This window comes from Caloenas nicobarica, chromosome 26 (genome assembly GCF_036013445.1).
Source record: "Caloenas nicobarica isolate bCalNic1 chromosome 26, bCalNic1.hap1, whole genome shotgun sequence".
NCBI lineage: Eukaryota > Metazoa > Chordata > Aves > Columbiformes > Columbidae > Caloenas > Caloenas nicobarica.
This window is the reverse complement of record NC_088270.1, coordinates 5,254,481-5,275,062: the sequence shown is the minus strand read 5'-3', so window position 1 is coordinate 5,275,062 and position 20,582 is coordinate 5,254,481. Positions and strand designations below refer to the sequence as shown.

The window sequence follows — 20,582 nt, the reverse complement described above, 5'->3', positions numbered from 1 at the left end:
AGCGCGGGGAGCACAGGAGCCTGCGGATCTGCAGCTGGGAGGCCTCTATCCTTCTGCGTTTAAGAAAAAAACTGCACTTCTTCATAAGCTTTCACGGTATCAGACACACACACGAAATAGATAAGATGGGGACCGGTTGTAAAAGATTTGTGTCGTGAATAATTTTAGAAACACACCCCCACACCAGTGCTTGTACTGTGGCGCGGGGGAGAGCTACGCTGTGGAAATGAGGTGATGCTAGTGTGTATCTGCCTAACAATACCTGCCCGGAAAGATCAGTCGGGATAACAAGGTCTTCAAGGCGAGCAGCCGAGACGTGGCTTCCTACACAGCCCTGGCACTAGGCTGAAATGTGCTTCCACGTGGGTGAAGGGCTAAGGCAAAGCGCTACCTGCCTTCGGTGACTGGCAAAGGAGAAGTCACGAGAAAATACACTTCGTACTCAGACAACACGTCTCACCTGAGAATCCTTGTGGTCAGAACTCTTAACTAAAGGGAAGCACCAAATCTCTCAGCGTTTAGGTACCCGAGCAATCACAAAACATCAGTAGTCACACTGGCCAAGCAGATGAACAGAGGAGGGAGAGGACGGGCTGGGTTACGGCTCAATCCTCACGCACGACGAGCTTTCTTCAGGCAAAAGGAGTGAGGACCGTCTCCAGCAAATACACATCCATGTGCTATTTGATAGCATCAAATCCCCAGGCTTTCGGTGAACTGAAAAAAAGTTACTTTTATCATGGCAAACACTTGTTCTAAAATCCTTAGAAATTCTGCTGGAAGAAAGAATAGACCCAAACCCTTGATTTGCAATAACCCTTCAGCATATGCTTTGCCGAAGAGCGGTTGGTGTGTGCTTATGCCTCACTGAAGTCTGTAAGTACATGCTTGAAGTTAAAAATATGAATAAGTACTCTTTGGTGTAGGGATAATTAGTAAATCCAGGTCTCATTAAGGTCCTCCTATTTTCTTTTTTGTAATTCACTATTCATACTGCAAGAATATGATCAGATACAGGAATAAAGACTATACAGTTAGAACTGACAGGTCAGAAGAAAAGCAGAAAAGTATGCAGGGAAATATTCCCCGCCTGTGGTAAAGTTTTCTCATTACATTCTCAGATCCTTCTTTATCTCATTGTTTCTCAGTTTATCACAATTCTTCATTTCCTGTTCCCTTTTAGACTTCAAACATGCATATTTTTAATGTGACTTTTTTTTAACCCTTCCATAGTTAGTATTTAAATCTTTCAGAGGCTCTTGTATAGACCTCATCTACTAATTCCAGATAACTTAACCGGACACCACAAGGGCATTTTTAATATATAATCTGGTATTAGAGTTTAAAGTCTGGCCAAGTGTTTCTGACTTCTCATTGTTATTAATGTTATAATAGCAAAATAATTGTACTGGGCATTTTATAGCTTCTGTCACTTGGGACTGGGAAAGAACAGATACTTCATTCCAGTTTGGATATCCCACCTTAACTTAGTGTACAGGACTCTCAAAAGCATCCACATTTGCCTAAATTTCCTCCTGTTGCAACAAAAAGTAGAAGAGGCAAGCCAAAGCTGCGCTAACTTGAAAATCTTTTGTTATGGCGTCATTTCACTGCAGTTTTCCTGCCGTCCTGGTCTGCAGGATTACTTTAGAGAGCTCACCACAACTAGCAAAGACTTGTATGAGCTGAGGACTACGGAGCGATCTCAAGGAGACCGAATAGTTCCCCAAATTGAAATTCAGAGCAGAGCTTGCTAACTAACTTCCCCCCACCCCCCAATGGAAACTTTGACATTAGCTTTAGGTTGCTGGTTTAACCACACACTTCAAGATCTCCGAGGCGAGAGGCTGAGACCCGTGTGTGACTTCTCGCCCCAAGATGGACCACGGTGCTCCCCACCCCAAGGCTGTTCGGGGGGGTTTAGCCCTGAGTCTGTTGCAATCTGCTGCATTCACCCTCCTCTCCCCCATTTCCTACAGCACTTTGGGGTTCTTGCCCAGGTATCTCATACGAATATCGACATAACTCCTATCTAGATGGCAAGAAACAGTAAGCGAGGAATGCTTTTTTGAAATAGTTGTATTATGGAAAACAACAAGGCTTAAAAAAATTTCCTGAACAGAGCTGTCTAGAGCAGGAAGCTATTTTGAGTATATTTGTTGCCTTTAACCCAACTATCTCAGCACCCCACCCTTCTTCCTTCCACCTTCCTTAATTTCTTAGACTTCCTTCTTGTTGCTTTGCATGAGCCTGTTTTAGGTAGGAGATCATGGTCAGCTTCTCACTAGGCATCTACTTCCCACTTTCTGTCTCTGGGCTTTGCCATTTCAGCAAAGTTGTGAGTCCATCAGTACATACAACATGTAAGATTCCTCCGACGTTGCCCATTAATACGAGAAAATGACTACTTCAGAAGAAAATAAGGTGTCAGAATGAACACAGCTAGGCTCTTCCAAACGCAGGAAATAATGCCCAAACTGACTAGTGCAAAAAATACCAAATTAAGCTTGCTGAGTGCAGCTGTTAGGACATGGGTGTCTTAACTCTTCCATCTCTGGCAAACAGATATTCAGACTAACCACAAAATATCATTGCTTTGATATTAACCATGGCTTTTCCTCTTAGTTATTCCATCTCACGCACTGACCAACTTGAATATTAAATCCCAGATAGACCCATGAAGCCTTACTGTAGAGGGATATAGTTGTGGTATATTCCCTTCCCTCTGCTAGACTGAAACGGTGAACGGATTTGGCTGTGCGGGCCCCAACCTGATGCTTCACCGTCTTTGAACAGAACTTCAGCGGTGCCTGTTGTTTGTACATAAGTGACAGTATAGTCCCAATCTCACTGCTGTCAAGCCAGAGCAAGTTCAGACAAACATCCAAACTCTGAGGATGTGCACGATACAAAGACCTGGACTCTAACCTAGAAGCGAGTTTGCACCACGAATTTCATCACAAGCTCCAAACCAAACAGCTCAATGCTTTGTTTTCAGCTACACCATGTTGATGTGGGTCTATGTTATCTCTACGCGCTTCCTCTCTGTCAGGCTGGGAAAACTTCCCCTTAGCTCTGGGGTTTGCTCGGTCTCTGGAGAACAAGTCAACCCTCCGCTGGCAGCCAAGAGGAGCTAAGATCACAAGGCTCCTACTAATAGGAGCAGCCCATCAAAACCTCCTCGCGCCGCGCTGAGAAATAGTCCAAGAAAATGAGGGCCTTGGTGGCCTGCAGGGCTCAAGTTCCCAGTACAGCCCAGTGTCACCGACTTCACGGAACAGCAGCTTTCTGGCAAATTGTGCAACTGCGCCGCCCCCAAACTTCCTGTTTTGAAACCCCAAGAAGCTGGAAAATGTTAACACCGGCACTTTAAAGTGCTACTTGTGGCTTTTTTTTCTTCTTCCTAAAGATCTAGATGATGCTAAAAAAATTCTACATACAAAGGAGTGAAGTGGGGCTGCCTTAAGGAACTGGAGGCAGAAAAACAAGGGCATGTCTCTCCAGGGAGCCCCACGCCAGGCAGAGCATCCTCAGCAAAGCCACCCCCTGTCCCAGGACCTGAGTGACATTTGGTCACTCCCTGTCTCTCCATCTCCCATAAAAAGAGACCACAGCGACTGGAGGACCTTGGTACCGCAAACAAAGACACGGTGAATCTCTGTTTCGTCCCAGCTCGTTAATTTGTAGGAAGAAGAGCAATTAGAAAGAAGAAAGCATCGTGTTTATCTTGAACGCTGCAAGGGAATTTATTTCTTTCCAATCAGCATGACAACTGCTTCCTTTTCTGGCTATCACTGGAACTCCAGATGGTACATTTGAGCGTGCTTAAACCTCTAACTTGGCTCCTTGCAAAGACATTGTCTTCCTGGTTAGCCGAAAATTTATTAATAGTATTGGGATGAAAGCTCCTGCTCTCCTGCACTGCGCTATTTGAATCACAAAATCTTGGTCATTCTGCTGCATTCTGGCTACTATTAAAATTAGATGTTTGAAGGGGCCAAGCCTCTGCTGAATGTGCTCCAGTTATAACCACTTTCTATTTGAATTGATTTGTATTATCTATCTTTTACTATTTTGCTAATATTCAGAATTCTTCAAACCCTTTAACAGCAGCAGTTATTTTTCGTGTGTTCCTTAACCCTGACACTCTTTTCCAGTGATTGCTCTGTGTCAAAATTCGGAACCTTTGTGAATCAGCCAGTTGAGGTGCTGCCAACTCTTATGGTTTTATTAGGGAATTGTGAGACATCATTTTCTTAAATCTCCAGCTTCAGGACTCCTGTTATTTTCAGAGACTGCGTTTGAGCAGCAGGACATTTCTAGATTTGCTCACAGGAAGAAAAGCTTAAGGAAGTGAATTAGGAAGCCACGCAACAAATGCAATCCAGAACAAAAACTGAAAAGAAAAACAATATCATGATCGTAAGCAAAACTAATGACAAGTTTTTGCACCTGAAGCACGGAATAAAAGGGCAGAGAAGTTTTGCTGGTGCGGAACCAATTCAAATGGGGCAAAATACCTGCACCTCGTTTCTCCTCCGTCGTGCAGCGTTCCTGGGGGAGTCGCTGGCAACTGTGAGCTCAGGGCTTGGACATCTAAGCCCAGGACTCGTAAAAAGCTGCACTGTTATTGTTCTAAAGAAAATAATATCCTGCTTCCTTTTTGAACTGTGTATCTCTTTAAAAATGTTAAACGGCTGCTCCACTCCTGTCTTTATCCCAGACACTTTTTATGAGTCCGTACTTCCCTCTTCTTTTGCTTTAACAAGCTGGCTAAGCAGAGGATTAGGGGAATGACTTACTGCACATGTGCTAACCAAGGCAGAAAAAAATCCACTTTCAAAAATCTTACATAACTTAAAAAAAAAAAACCCAAAACACATAAAACAGAGACACACACCCAGGCCCTCACTCCTTGCACTTAAAAATCATCATCATCATGTGGCCGGACTGCAGCTTGCCAGCTGGACTATCCTCTGAAAAAAATGAACATTTTAAGTTATGGAAACTAGAAATACATAGCACCACGTTTCCCAGATTTCTTTCTGATGGCGTTTCCCCTTTCTCTGTCTTTCCTATTACCAGAGCTTGGTATTCAATAGCTGGGAGCAAGCAGCCACCCCTTGCAAAGAGAGCTACGGAGCCTTATCATGCTGTCAGGCACCTTCTATAAATATTTATGTGACCTACAGGATATAGCACAGTTTGAAATCTTGCAGCCTCGGTAGCCACCGTGCAGTTCCCTGCGCTCCTCTGGAAGTTCCTGTATTCCAGGCGAGACCTGAACCTTTCCATAGCTGTGAGCTGCTTCGAGCGTTCGCTGACCTAAATTGGGGATGTCGTACCGAACGGCGCGTTCCTAAAGGGAGCTTGGTGTGGAGCAACGAACTCACGCTTTGTGGAGGATGCGGCTGCAATTAGAGGCGCTCGATAAACGTGATGAGGACTTTATGTCCTCCATCATGTGCAGAAAGGAACAGAAGGATATGCTAAGGTGTTGCTGGAAGAAAAAGTGATCCTGCTGCCATGCACTTATGTAAGAGTGGTTTCTGTCTTGCGAAAACACCTGAGGTTTTGGGTTTTTTTTTTCTTAACAAACTGCAGAAAAGGAACCTACCCAACCCCCTACGCTAAACAGGAACTTGATTCCTAGTGATATCTTCCTGTCCTGCCCCTATATATAGAAGCAAGGTCACCCAAATCAAAACAGAAACAATATCATATGATTTTGGGTGACCAACTGAATTCTGCGTATTAAGAATTTACATTTGAGTAACTCTCAGCAAAGTCCACTTGGAAACAACACCTCACAGAGGCTGTTTTTGTGCATAGAACAACTGAGCAATTCCTGAGACACACGGTCAGTTATTTGGAATGTGGATATCTCTCCCTGCATCAAATGACCAAGTCATTAGATGGACAGAAAATTCACTCGCAAAATTGTTCTTCAATGTGCAATTGTTTATTGAAAGCCTAAAATAGACACATTTCCACTGTTGTACTGTTATTGGTGAAAACAATTGATGAAAACTGCAAAAGTTAAGGAATTTTTAAAGGTCAGTTGATGGGCAATTTGGAAACAAACGCACACAAAAACCATAAACCAACAGAGACTGAAAAAAGTCAAGCTTTAAATAGATACATATACCTATTTAAAGATATGTTTACATAAATACATATTTTATACACACAAAAGCAAAAATAAATGTGCCTATTTTGTACTCCCAAGAAAAAATGTTCTATTTGACAGTATTCTCCTTTCAAGCTCATTTGGCGTAAGTTATGGTCCATAATTCCCATCTTATCATGTCAGGCAGTCCTTTGAACTGAACCTAATGATGAGGAGAACCAAGTCCTTCCATCATGTTTAATGTGGTTTCCAAAAAATCTTTATTTACCCACCTAAATATTTTATGGGCCAAAGAGGCAGGGCTACTTGAAATGATGAATTCATCCCTCCGAGGGGTTTTGTTCACAGATAAGAAGTTTGTCTAGGCTTGAGGCACATGAAAGAGAAGATTTAGTTGTTCCCTTTCTTTTACAGGCTGCCTCCATCCTTCCATTGCTCATTCACAAATCTTCCTTGCCCCAGCACAGCGCTTTGCACGTTGGCTGATCAACGCCCCAAAGCCTGCATACGTTTTTAGCGATAAAATATAATGCAGGTGCAGATATCTCAAAATAGTTCACCTCCGTCTCTTGCTCTTGTGCTGTTTGCATTAACTTTCATTACCCCGTGCACTATGGCGCCAGTGGCAGCCGCACACATGCTCCTTTTTTAAACTGGGCTAGAATAAGCTGAGCGCTTGGAGGGGAAGGACTTGTGAGACTGAAGGTTCTCTTGATGGTTAATGCATCATTTCCCATTACAGTCATTTCCTCTGAAGTAAATGGGATTTTGCCATTACACTTTATTGATACATATTTCCTATATTGACATTCCCCTGCTGCCTTTTTTTTTTTCTTACCCTGAACTTGCAGGAAGCCAAAAATCCTTCAGCAGTGATGAGTTCAGTTCTGTAGCATGCAGAGCTGCGTGCTCTCCTGTTAAGTGGACTGGGGTTAAAATGGGCACCGTTTACACATTAATATGTATTCCAGGGCAGCAACACGAGTTCTGCTGTACGGTTTCAGGCTAAGGGGTCAACCGTTTAGCTGGGACGCTTCCTAACAATATTTTGATACTGTTTAACCAGCGATTGAGTGGAGGAAGACTTTCCTTGTGACTTGACATGGAAGAGTGTCACAGGGAGGCCTTTGAGATTGAAGAATCAAAAAATCCGGTTCTTTGTGGTGGTTAAAACACTTGCAGTGCTTTTGGAAGACACTACTATTAGGATTTTCTTTTCCCCTTCCCTAAATCCTCCACCTCCAGACCTGCAGCTGGACATGGCATCTCCCTTGCTCTCTGTTCGAAATTGCTATTACGTGTTGCTGTGCTTTGTTAAATGATTTCCCTGTACTTCATCTCCAAGGCAGGCCAAGTTAAGAGGTGAAGGAACTGGGTGGCTCAAGGGACCGTTAATGCTGCACAAAGCTTTTCGCCTCCTATCCGAATCCAGCTGCCATTTTTGCATGTCGAGAAACGGTTTGGTAGATTCTGAAAAATAAGTTATTTCCTGGCTTTCCTTCTTTTCTGGCGCATCTGCGTCACAAAACCATTTCTTAACACTACAGCCAAGACTTACTACCCAGCGTGAGTAAACCTGAGCACCTAAGCCACAGCTCGTCACCTAATTAAGTGACCTGATTTCCTCAGGAGCAAAATGTGTCTTCCAGCTCCCACTGCACTCAGCAGTAGTGAAAATCAGGCCACTTTTGTAAGTGCCCAGCATAACTATGACTAGTTTGAGTACTCGGCTTTTAAAAAGTTCATCTTGACAGGGTCTGGGAGCTGGAGCACCCAGAGGATGGGTCCTTTCCAGGTCCTGGCTGCAGGGAAGGGTGTTTGGGAGGGATGCAGCGCATGCCCTGGTTTGTGACAGTCATCGTCACCATTCCCAGCACTAAATTAAAAAAAAAATAATAATAATCTCACAGCTTCAGGTCCCGCGATAAAAATATACCTTGGCTTTTGCTTGCTTTATGCAGTACTTCCTCCTCTCACTGAAAGTTAAATTGAAAAGGGAGTTTATTGTCCCCATGGAAGAGATAGGCACCTTTTGAAATCATGCATGAACAAAAGTGTGTGGGGCCCAGCCTAATATTTTATAATGCCCTTTGGGGTCCCAGGAGCACAAAGGCAGCGGAGAAGGAGCTGCAGTTATTTCCAGCAGAGCTCTACTGTGTGATTTGTTCCAAGGAAACATCAATTCATTTAGCGAGCAAGTCAACAAGGGTGGGTGGCAGAGCCGTCTGTCCTGCTAGATTGTGCATGACTCCTTCAGAGATCTGCTCTGGGGTCTGCAAAGAGTAAATAAGGAGTGAGAGCCAGCTTGTTTGCAACAGGAGAAACTGCTCATTTCAAAGCCAGGGTGCTTTTAATTCACTGTCTCGGATGCAACACAGACAGACACGCTTCAGTGGCAAGATGTATGGTGAGGAGAGTCACATTTTAGTCGTGCTTTAAAGAGCATAAGCAACCCAGGCAAGAGGGGAGGTGAACTGAGCAAAGGCGACCTAACAGAAATGGATGATGAAACCAGGGTAAGGAAAATCCACAGCCGGCCATTGCTCTGCTCAAGGAGCAACATCCCCCCAAAGGTTCCCAGCCTGTGCAAGGGCAGAGCAAAGAGTTCTTGCTCTTTGCTCTTGTCTGAACTACTTTTCATAGCAAAGCAGGGGCTGTTTTGCATAGTGTATCTGAGCCAGACTAGGGAAAGGTCAGCAAGATAGAACAGACCCAACTCCGACGCTGACCACACAAGATACATCCTTCCAGAAGGCAGGTGCTTGGACCAGCACTCTGCTGATCTCAAATGAATGCTGGCAGACAAGGGCAGCAAAACGCTTCAGGAGGAAGTATTTTCATAATCGCACATTTGCAACACAGCCCTTTTTTGCAGCATTATCTTTCTGCCTTCCTCTTACTCTCAAAATTAACAAAAATATGTATATTCAAGGGGTGGGGAAGCCAAGGGCAGAGCTGAAACACAGCTGAGTCAACAGCACATGTGCTGGTGGCTAACATTGCATATTCCCGCATGGTTATCAGAGCGCTTTCAAAAGTCATCACTGCAGACAGAAAGGGCGACAGCAGCGCAGTGAACATCCCACACAGCACTACGGGCAGAAACAAGCAATGCTGGAGGGTCCCAGCCGCCCTAATCCATGACCCTTTCCCCTCACTTGGACCCGCTTCCCATACCCAACCAGCCACATCTTCTCGCAGCAGATAACACAGGCTGCACAGTACATTGATCTTGTCCCTTTGGTCAGACACATTCCTTCTCGCTTAAAGATGTCAGCAAGCCTTTAGCACTATTATCAAGCTGTAAGGTAGCATATCTAGTAAGATTTGGTTATGGCTTGAGGTCAGCCAGTGTAAACTAGAAGTTTTCCTGCCCTCAGTCAGATTTTATGTCGCTGACAGCTCTGAGACACAGCGTACAACCCACAGAGCAAAAGGGGGTGGCTGCTTTGGCCAGATTAACAACAGGAGAACACAACTGGCACTGTTACATGTCTACAAGTTAAACAGAACTGCTCTAGTTTCTTCTGCAACCAGAAAACTTGCTGAACAGAAGACTTGGGTTTTCCTAACTGGAGTGAAAAGGGATGTAAAGGCGTCCCAAAGGGAAATAACCAAAGAGCACTTTCAATATAGTGACGACTGAAGGGAGCTAGCAAATTCTGGCAGGTTATTGTAACCTGAAAAAATCTCTGGTTTTTGCCCCCTGCTGGCAGCTGAATTTCTCTTATCCTCAGTGCAATTGCAATGTCTGCACTTCCAGACCCCAACCTTTTGCTTTTCATGCTGAGCAAATGACCAGCAAAGAGGTCATTAAATGCCAACAGCCGACGCATCGCTATCCAGAAAAACACCAGGCCAGGGAGGGAAAACCCAGAGGTCCGTATCTCGTACTTCAAACAGGTTGCATGACTTGGTCCCTCAAACTGTGTACAGCAATTTGACAGGCGGCACATCTAAGAGAAGGCCCCAGGGTTGAGGGAGTCAGTCTGGAAAGTGTATCCCGCAGGTTCTAAACACACTGTTAGAGCCCTTCCCCAGCAAGGACACTAGGTTCGAGCAATAGATGTGACCGTAGCCATATAACCCAGCATCGCTGAAATGTTCCTTTTGGTTTTGTTCTCTCTTCAGACAAAAAGCACTGGCATCGACAGGTGGAAGAAGCGTACAAGCAGCATGCGACTGGTTGGTATGAAGTAATAAATGTTAAAAAGAGTAAAAGAAATTACTGAATTGAACATCTAAGATTTTAGCCATGTGGAATGTTTAAAGAGGGGCATTATCTGAAATACAATAGCAAAATTATTGAGCCATTACGTAAGTGCTGTAAATAAGCAATCCAAAAAGAAACCTTGTCTGAGAGAGCTTGTGATCTTGAGTGATAGCGGAAAAAGGTGAGAGAAAGAAACCACTACTCTTCTCCACCCTAGCGCCTAAACAGAAAACTGAGTGCTGCCTTTTCAAAGATGTTGAGCAATTTCTAGTGCTCTCCTCCCTGTGTTTTGTACACGGAAAGTCAGAAAGGCAGAAGCAGTGACTCGGGTTAGACCTTCAGAGCCTCAGTCTGAAACTAAAAACCTATTTTCTGTATTACTTAGCAGTGGTAACAGCCTGCAAATGAGACAGTGCGCCTCTCTGCCTGACCTGCCAGAGCTGATTTTTTCCATAAAGGGAGAATGAACACGAGCGAGGACAGGGGAAGCTGGTTTTGGTGGAAAAATCTGTCAATCTAACACTTCTTTCTCCCTCTCAGGCTGTTCTCCCATGTGGGTGACCCGTTCCTCGATGACACCCTGCCCCGGGAGTACGTCCTCTACCTGCGCCCCACCGGCCCCCTGGCTCAGAAGCTGTCGGAGTTCTGGCAGCAGTCGAAGCAGATCTGTGGGAAAAACAAAGCTCACAACATTTTCCCACATATCACCCTTTGCCAGTTCTTCATGGTAAACCAGAGCTCCTCTTTCCGTTGCCTTTATGCACGCATTCATGAGCAGCCCTTGCCAGGGCCAGGCTGGAGACATTACACGCTCCATCAGAAGGGTTTCTGGTCAGGAGCTGGGGGGGCTGTTGCCAGAACTGCCTGATGCCTGGGCTTGTCGAGGAGCTACCTGGTTTTTAAGCGGGTTGTTTTGATGAGCAGCAGCACAAGACCAAATTCTCATAATCTCAAGGGATCGTTAACATGAGAATAGCCGGGGGGGGCAGTGGGGTGAGGTTAGGAAGGTTACGTGGGGACAGCTGATCCTGCTTTGAGGACAAGGGAGGGGCAGACGATTTCTAAATTGCTTTTTTCCTACCACCATGTGCTTTTTTGGACTGCATTATTGCAAAGATAGATAATTCATGCCCACCCAGCCAAGCCTTTCCTTTCTCTGCACTACAGAGCTAAGCGCAGGCGGCAGGAGCGATTCTCCACCTGAGAAATGCTTGTCCCTTTTCCTTTGGCAGTGTGAGGACGGCAAGGTGGATGCTCTCACTGAAGCTCTGCAGGCCACCGTGATGCGGTGGAAATGCAAATTCCCAGCCCCTCTGCCTTTGGAGCTCTACACGTCCTCAAACTTCATCGGGCTTTTTGTCAAGGAAGAAAGTGCTGAGGTGCTCAAGAAGTTTGCTGCGGACTTCGCTGCAGAGGCTGCTTCTAAAGCAGGTGAGTGACTCTGCTGGCAGCTACAAAGAGCTCACGTCTTCATCAAGACTTGGGCATTTTGGGAACCCAAAACTTTGATGGCATCAAGAAACGAAGCTCATTAGGCCAATACTTGATTTTTAAAAGTGGCATGAGGCTAAGAGCCCGAGAGGAACGGTTGTAAGATCATCTCACACTTAGTCTCAAGTGTTATCTCCTGAAAGGGAAGTTGACATTTGGTGGTTCCTTAACCTTTCAGATAGACGCTCTGTCTGCAAGGCTGAGCGTTTCCTGCTCCACTCGCTACCTCAAGCCACTGCCACGGAACTTTCCTCAGCCACGTAAAGGCTGTGTTTGATTTTGCACTGCATTTCTGAGATGCAAACAGGGCTCTGTCAGAAGACCCCAAGTACCCTGGCATCCTAGGAGGGAACATTTTCAAATAGCGCTGTCTCCCAACACGGCGGCTCCATCGCCTGGTCCTCTGCTGCTTCTGGAGGGGGGAACCTGTCAGGAGCCAGGAGTGGGGAGATAACCAGAGCACCCCGTGCTCTCCACGTGTCCTCCAGTTACCTCCAAACTTGGAAACCAGAACAGCATCAGAGCATTATAATAGCTCCCTGACTAATCCTCCCACGCTCCATCGCTGTAGTGCTCAGCCTGAACTAGTCACAACACAACTGGTTTAGTCCTTCATTATCACAGGCTTATCCTGGAGTTTAAGTGCATCAAGATACAGCAACTTCTGAGTTCCTGGGGTGTTTCTGTGCTAGACAGGCTCCTCATAACGCCAAACAGAACAGCTACAAGTCTCTGCCCCTGGCTCAGAGGAAAAGATACAGATGTGCCATAGGTTCATCACATTGTTTTCACCTGACAGTGACCTAGAACTTTTCTCCCTTTAGAAGAGGGAGGAAATGGCTGTTATCTTTACAAATGCACATTTGGCAGGTTCAAGGACTTCTGCAGCGTGTGACAATGGTACAAGTGCTCCCCTGCACAGGATAGACCTAACATCCACATCAACACAGTCAAAAGGGGCAGTTTTTACCCCAAAAATGCTGCCCCAGGAGAAGGAAGCATCAATGGGCTTCCAGCGAGCTGCTGCCCCTGTGATTGCTCCCATTCAGACCAGCTCTTTCTCAGGGGAAGCCGACTGCTGCATTGCAGTCCACAGCTTGGGCAGGTTATTACATTAAAGCCTCTGGGGCTTTTTCAGAGATCCAGAGCATATTTTTTCTTGCTTATCAAAAAAAAGATGGATGAGCTTGCAGAGCTACCCCTGGCTGGCACTTGGAGCTAAGTCTCTGAATAGCTGCAATTTTGACTGAATAATCAGTCAAATTTAATTGCAATTTTTGGTTGAATAAGCAAGAATAAATTACACTCAAACAATGTATCCTATGATTTCCACATCTACTGGAAGAGTCCAAATATTTCACATACTTTCACCTTTCTGCTTCCTGGAATCTTTTCCTAATAAAGGTTCTTTTTCTGCAGGATCATTTTGAATCATTATCATCTCTATGTCCATTGCTACAATTCTGGAATACCTCACGCTCAGTGGGCAAACTGGTAATCCAACTAATGTCCAGGGAAAAGATTTCATCAGCTCTCATGAATGTGTAAATTCCATGGATTTGTAATTGCTACTGTAGGAGAGGGAACAGAGGAGATTAAAAAATATTATTTTTAACTTGCTCATCTGCTAATGAAAGGAAGGCCACCCCTTTCCCGGAAAATGTCTGTTTTGGCAGAAGACCCAGTGGGTTCGAAATTACAATAATTGTTATCACACCATCCAGAAAGCCGTTGTTTTCTGAATGCAAGCGAGTTTTGGCAGTTTGGCAAGGATGCCTTGTCTGCCACCCTGGTGTGACTCAGGACCAAATCAGGCCACAAATCTTTAATTATTTGATCCAAAGTGCCACATATATAGGGAACTAGCGTTCGACTTCCCCAGAAACTAGCCCACAATTTGTTCCACGTAAGCTATCTTTAAAGGTTCTGCTCCCAGCTCCTGTTCGGAGGCGATAGACACTCTTACACCTTCAAAAAGCTGCTAATCTCGATAGTTGTTTGTTAACTGCCGTCTTCCCGTTGCAGATGTTCACGTGGAGCCCCACAAGAAGCAGCTCCACGTGACGCTGGCCTATCACTTCCAGACCAACCACCTGCCCACGCTGGAGAAGCTGGCGCAGAACATCGATGTCAAGCTGGGCTGCGACTGGGTCGCCGCGATATTCTCCCGAGACATACGCTTCGTTAATCACGAGGTAAATTTTCGGAGCCTGTTTCAGTCCAAAAATTAAAACAAAAAAAAGAGGACCTAGTGGAGTCGGTTTTAGCTGCATTTGCAGTTGAGAGTGCTCGCAAGCTGCCAGCTCAATGAGAACTCCCTGATGCGCAGCACAGACTATACAGACATTAAGGAATTTGCCTCAGGTCCCACAAGGACACCCAGAACATAGATCTCCCACATCACACCAGTCATCTTAACAAACAGGCTATCTTGCCTTTTTTTTTTTTTTTCTTTTTACTCATACTGTCTAGACTTGCTATTTCATCCACCTCGTTTCTTGCTTCTTGCAGGAACTGTGTCCTGCTGGATTAATTAATTCTAAGAATGACTCTCCTGTTAGCTCAAAGTAAGCTGATCCGATCTCTCAAGAACCAGGCCAGTATATTAGCCTGACTGCTATCCACTTCTTCCATACAGACTTGACATTATTATTAACCACAGCATTTAGTTTCATCATGTAAGAAATTATTACACTCATGGCCTTTATACTTCAGTTACTCATATGGATTCTATTACTGCAGTATCTCGGTGTCTTAACTTAGTTTTCTTAGTAATTTTGTTTTCCAACACAATATACAGAAAAAAAATATTTTTTTCCACTTTGTAGATTGGGATCTTGGGGACAGAGAAACCACAAGTGAGATTCATCTCACCTCCCTGTACATGTCCCCAGGTTAGACCTCTAAGTCTGAGTCTGCCTTTGCACCGGGGCTCGGTGGGGAGAAACAGACACCTCCAGAAGGTGAATCATCTATCTCAGGACCAGATGAATCAGCTTCTGGAGGAGGGAACCTGCTTAGGTGGCCAGCTAGACCCCTAAGGTTGGGGTGATTCATCCCACCGAAGTACATTGTCCAGAATCACACACACAAAACCTGTGGCGGAGCGGGAAAAAGTGATTTTAGTCCAGCATATGATACAACACAGAGCAATCCGATGTCCAAGCTTCTGGAGAGCTGAAATCCCTCATGCACAGCGCTCTGCCCCAGCCCAGGCCATGCCCACCTCCTTTCCTATCCAGTGTCATCTTGCCCTTTAGAAGCTGCACGTGGTCAACACTATCACTGATCGCCAAGGGAGTTGCTGATGAAAACCAGCTCGCATCTTTGCATATCTAACTTCAGGCAGCCATCTGTGAAAGTTTTGGCCTTGTGGTATCAGGTGACAGTGACTAGTTTCCATCTGCCTTTGAAGATACCACAAATAGTCTAGGAGGATTAGTGAGAAAATGGGCTGACACCATCAGATCTGAGCTGCTTGGCAGATTATGGTTTTTCTTTGCATGATGCCATCGCAGAAATAAGGCTTGGCCAGGGACAACAACACATTTGTTCTCCTGTTAAATGGGGGACTGCTGTAGCTACTGCCACACAAAGTTACTGACAGACATTTAATACGTGTGGATTCCTCATGCACCAGTGAAGATTATACTCACTGATCTTTCCCCCACCTTTTAACTTAATCCTGTTCACGTTAGGAATTACAAAGAAAACTGTGTGGCCACATCCCAGTATTTCTCATCACCTGTGTTTTTTCCTGTGTGTTATTGTGAACAGTTTTGAGAACAGGGTGTCACAGAGTCAAACCTGTTAGCGCCCCAACAGTGTCTCTGCCTCATCTTCAATAGCAAAAAGAACTGCTCTTTCAGATTGAGGTACATCAAAAATGGTCACTGACCGCTAGAACTGTGTAATTGCAGCTCCCAGTAAGAATTCGGTTCCATTTTTAATAGGGCACTTAGGATTAAGCACAAGAATTAAGCACACAGTCATGGTTTTGCTCGCTCTAAAATCCATCCCCCCCTTTCCCTCCTGGTTATCAAAGACACGACTGGAATCATAGAGAGAAGGAGTAAATAACTAGAAAATCTTTCCAACAGGAAAGAGGGAGAAGTGTCAGGAATTCCCTGAAGGTAAAGCTTTCCTGGATAACGCACAAAGTGATGCATTACAAGGAGAACGGTTCACACCTTGCTAAGGTTAAAGATCCGGTATGCAAGTGCTCCTGCCCCACTCTGCTAAAGGTTCCCTTCCATTAACGATCATTCATTTGTGCTTCTGTTTCTCCCCCAGACTCTGCAAGTGATCTATCCTTACACCCCTCAGAACGATGATGAACTGGAGCTGGTCCCAGGGGATTTTATTTTCATGTCCCCAGTGGAACAAACCAGTACAAGTGAGGGCTGGATTTACGGCATTTCCCTCGCAACTGGCTGTTCTGGGCTACTGCCCGAAAATTACATCACGAAGGCGGATGAATGTGGGACCTGGGTGTTTCACGGGTAGGTAAAGCTGCTCAGTCTAGTTTCCATCGTTGTAAAAAGGGGGCTCAGCAGCTGTGATGTTTTACCTGGGTCAGTGAAGAGTCTCCCAGGGCTGCTGAGAGGGTCCCTCGGGGAAAACGTACTGGCACACAAAGGAAAGGAAGAGCAGATGCTCTCCCTGTGCACGGGTTTAGAGGACGACGTGATTTGTTTAGCTGTTTCAGCAACAATTACTCATAGGATCGCTGCTGCTGTTTAACGGAGCTGGAGCAGATGGCTGCTGTAGAGCCACTGCTGTGTAGACACCTCTGTGCTGGGACAAGGATCAGGAAGGTTTAAATTTGAGCATTACTTTGGGAAGCAAGATCTGCTGGGTATAGTTCCTCGGGGAAAAGGACTTGGGATCAGCAGTGTTTCTTAAGATACTTAGCAAGATGTTCAAAAGCGGTTTGTTGCCTGCCTGCCGTTGGCTTGAATGAGAATACAGACCTCACCTTTTTGAATAAGGATATGCCTTATGCCTCTTGATTTTGATGGGAATTAGTTAAACAGCAATAGAAAACTAGTACTTGAGGGGTGGGTCTGGGCGTTCCTGCATGGCTGTCTGCATCTCTAAGCGCCCAAACACCTTTGACAAATCTGGAGCACAGGGAGTAGTTTGCATGTAAGAGCACGAGATGAGGAGAGGCACATTCCTGCCTGCTGCCCCCCGATAAGCACCGTGCAGGTACCGAAGTTTGGTGACGGTCACGCCAGCACGCAGGTTAGTCACAAGGGGAAGGGATGGACACACAGAGCAAAACACAGGCAGTTCGTATTCCAAATTTCAGTGGGCAAACGTGACCTGTGGAGACAGTCCGAGCAGAAAGGGAAAGCATTCGGTAACCCATGTAAGCGCGGCACTCAACACTTAGTAGAAACCGATCCAACATGTTTCCCAAACAGAACAAACGTATCTATAGCGAGTCTGTTGCTATCAAACTCCAACTCATCTTTCATTATGAGAAAAGACCTCCAGTAACCAGAGCTTAAGGAAATGAAAATGGAAGACACATGGGCAAAGTCAATCAGAGAGTTTCTATGAAGACAGAACTTAATCCAGACCCTCCAGTCTCCAAATCCAGCAACAACATCCTTTCTTCGCCCAAAGTTTGCTAGCCAAAATGGTCTCAGGTCCACATACACTGCCACAGCCTGCTCAAGTGGATTCTGCTTTGTTTTCTTAGAGTGCCTGGAAGAGTTCTGAGGCCTAGGGAGTAGCATGGGAAAGAATTACTATCGCAGCAGCAACTAAAAGGAAAGCCAAATGTTTTGTAACTCCAGCACCTCTGCCTCCAGATAAGCAAAGAAAGGAAATGCCCTTTCCCTGATTACCGCTAAAGACTACTGGAGCATGCAATATGGAACATTTATCAAAAACATTATTACATACCCGGAAACAGTCTCATTTTACACAACAGCTTCCCGCAGGGAATATTATGTTACAGAATGTCATGTGGACAAAACAATATAGCAAGCTAAGGACAACCTCCGGGCCACGGTATTCACAGTAGGATCCTTGTGGTAAGAGAAGAACAGCGCACAGATATCTTCAATTCGTACACAAAAAAAGTAATCATGGCAGAACTCAGCGGGACTGCAGAACTGCTGCGGTGCAGGAGGTGGGACCCCGCTCGCGGGGTTGGGACGAGGCCGCTGTCGGCGAGCGATGCTGCCATCCTTGGGGCTGCTTTGTGCTGCCTCTGTGTACGCGGCCACGTCCTGTTCCATCCCTGCAGAGGATGAAGAAGAAAGAAATAACAGCCATGGAGCTTTCTCTCCTAATCACAAAAGACTGCATTCTTCAAGTTGAAATCATGCATTATTGAGATCGTCATGAAAATACAGCTCGCTCTGGGCTCAAGTGAGGCAGAAGCTGAACAGTGGCCTGGTTTTGTGGACATGGTTTTTATGGCTAATACCCGAATAGCACCTCAAGATCTCTGCCCGGCTGTACAAACATATAAAAAAAGATGTCCCTGCACTGCAGTAAGGTCTGTACCTCAACCGCAGACCAACAGGCTGCCACACTAAGAAGACAAACCTGATTATCTGTTTAATAGGGGAGAAGAGGGTTTGCCTTCAAGGCAGAGTTACTGCCCATGAAACCAGGTTGTGCCTTGAGAGACGCCAGGTCTGAATCCTTTCCCTGTCTACTAAAAATAGGGATGGTACCACTTCTATTCTGCAAACCCCAAGGATTTTCTGTACACCTAAACTACATTTCTTCTCTGGCTGTGGCATATCCCTGCATGATTTCTACTCATGCCAAGGACCGGACCTGCTGGTAACAGTGACAGGAAACATTCAATCTCTGATCAGTGCTGTAGCTTGGAAAATAACTGAAGATAAATTGCTTCAGCATCCCACACAGCGCAACCCAGATCCTAAGTCTGTGTGACCCATTCTTGCCATCCCTTTGGTAAGTGTATGTGAGTGAAAAATAACCTTTCAGAAACAAGCACTGGACTCATCTTAGGGGAGAAAGAGAGAAGGAGATCTGTTCTGACCGAGCCTAGGAAAGGACCTGACCATAGCTATGTTAAAAACAAAATACTTTGTGGCAGAAGCCACAAAAACCAAGCGTTCAAAACCATGGAGCTCTCCACATATACACGTAAAGGCATATGGCAGAAGTAAGTGTGCTATCTTTGTATCTGTGGAGCCAGCACCACCCAAAAGCTAAAATTTGTGATGGTTCCCTGCACTGCTTTTCCATTACCAGCCAAGCCAGAAATAGTCACCTCCTCTGCCCCAAAATGGACAGAAGCGCTGCAGATATTACACACCAGTCTATTTCAGCTCCTCGTGAGATGCCAAAGCTATTCTCTGCCCCTTTAATGAGCCTGAGAAATCAGACTTGGAACAAGTACCAGGGGGAAGAAAATCAGCCCTAATTTTTCAAGCTGTATTTGGGGCTCGGTAGGTTTTTTTCCCACTCTCTTTTCCTCCCGTTCTGCAGCAATGGCTGGTTCCTTTTCCTTGGGAATCCCTCTCCTTTAGATAATGATGAGTGATGTGGCAGAGGAGTGTTTTCCTACACAGAGCCGAGAACTAACGTTGTTCTGTCGTGACAGAGACCTTTTCTCCATCCTTTGCTCCAAGCATCTCCATTCTTCAAGGGGCCTTTCCTGACGTTGCCTCCAGGGACACAGCAGCATCGCTGATAGAGCGCTGCACAGAGTAAATGTCGTTGTCTGCTTTCAGTCTCTATTTGCCACGCAGAGGAACTACAAGCCTTTGGGAAAAGCTTCCAAACAATGACCTATGCTTAGAAGATGACTAAGCTGAAACAGCTTCAGCGGTTTCTGTTTTCCAGCAACATCAAGGAGATAGCACTGAAGTCAGACCGGTGGCTCTCCTCCAGACACAGCAAGATAGGAAGCCTTTGCCTCATCATCATTCGCAGCAAATCCTAGCATCTATAAATAGATGTCACAGCGTCTGTGGCCTTTTAATAAGGGATTAGAGAGGACGAAAGTCTCAGAAATTGTGCAGCAGCTCCTGGGGATGAAGGGAAGAGGGGTAACCGAAAAAATCCTTAGTATTCTCCAGGCCAGCATCCTTAAAAGACTGTCATACGGGCAAAGCAGGAAAGGGCTGAGATGGGATGAGGGTTTGGAAGCTGCAGCACAGCAATGGTGATGGGGCTCAGCTAAGAAATTCAGATTCTTCTCACATTGAGATATTCGAGTTTTCGGATCAGTGAAGATGTATCTGTGCTAGCTGCACCCGCACTCCAAGCTGACCACATAATAAACGTGATAAATGTCTGTCCGTGCTCCCTGCACACGCCAATGCACTCGGGCAGCTTTTGGATCAGAATTGGCCTTATCCCGCCAGCTGGAAGTGTGTATTTCTGCCTGCAATACAGCACATGCAGATATTCTGAGGAGGAAGGTTATACATGATTTCTCACCCCAGCACCTGGTAATATTTCCCTCATCCTTGCACCCTCATTCCACCAGGTAAGGGACCAGCATCAGGACCAACAGTGTGGTATTCTTTTCTTCTTTAAACTGGTGCAAATCTTATGATCTCGCAGAAGATCATTTTACAAAAAATGCAGATGACCTATTTTCGTGCCATTGTTAGAGAGCACTTGGTGTTATTTTAGCAGCTATGGGACCCCTCTGAGATTTTATCCTAACTAGCTGCTAGTCAGGAAGCAACTTCTGACATATTTAAGGCACTGAAAAGTGCAAGCAACAGCAACTATTTCTGT

General features: G+C 45.4%; 1 protein-coding gene across 2 annotated transcripts in view; it reads left to right on the top strand.

Annotated features, from left to right (window-relative positions):
- The window catches only part of UBASH3B (ubiquitin associated and SH3 domain containing B), a 59,659-nt gene that overhangs the window by 27,500 nt on the left and 11,577 nt on the right, over nucleotides 1–20,582 (top strand). The window contains exons 2-6 of one of the 2 annotated variants that reach the window (XM_065651973.1): nucleotides 10,262–10,315; nucleotides 10,884–11,070; nucleotides 11,576–11,774; nucleotides 13,860–14,029; nucleotides 16,128–16,336. In XM_065651973.1, coding sequence (XP_065508045.1) covers nucleotides 10,262–10,315; nucleotides 10,884–11,070; nucleotides 11,576–11,774; nucleotides 13,860–14,029; nucleotides 16,128–16,336 — 819 coding nt within the window. Of the gene's footprint in view, nucleotides 1–10,261; nucleotides 10,320–10,883; nucleotides 11,071–11,575; nucleotides 11,775–13,859; nucleotides 14,030–16,127; nucleotides 16,337–20,582 lie in introns of both variants that reach the window. The other variant, XM_065651974.1, reaches the window with a different exon arrangement.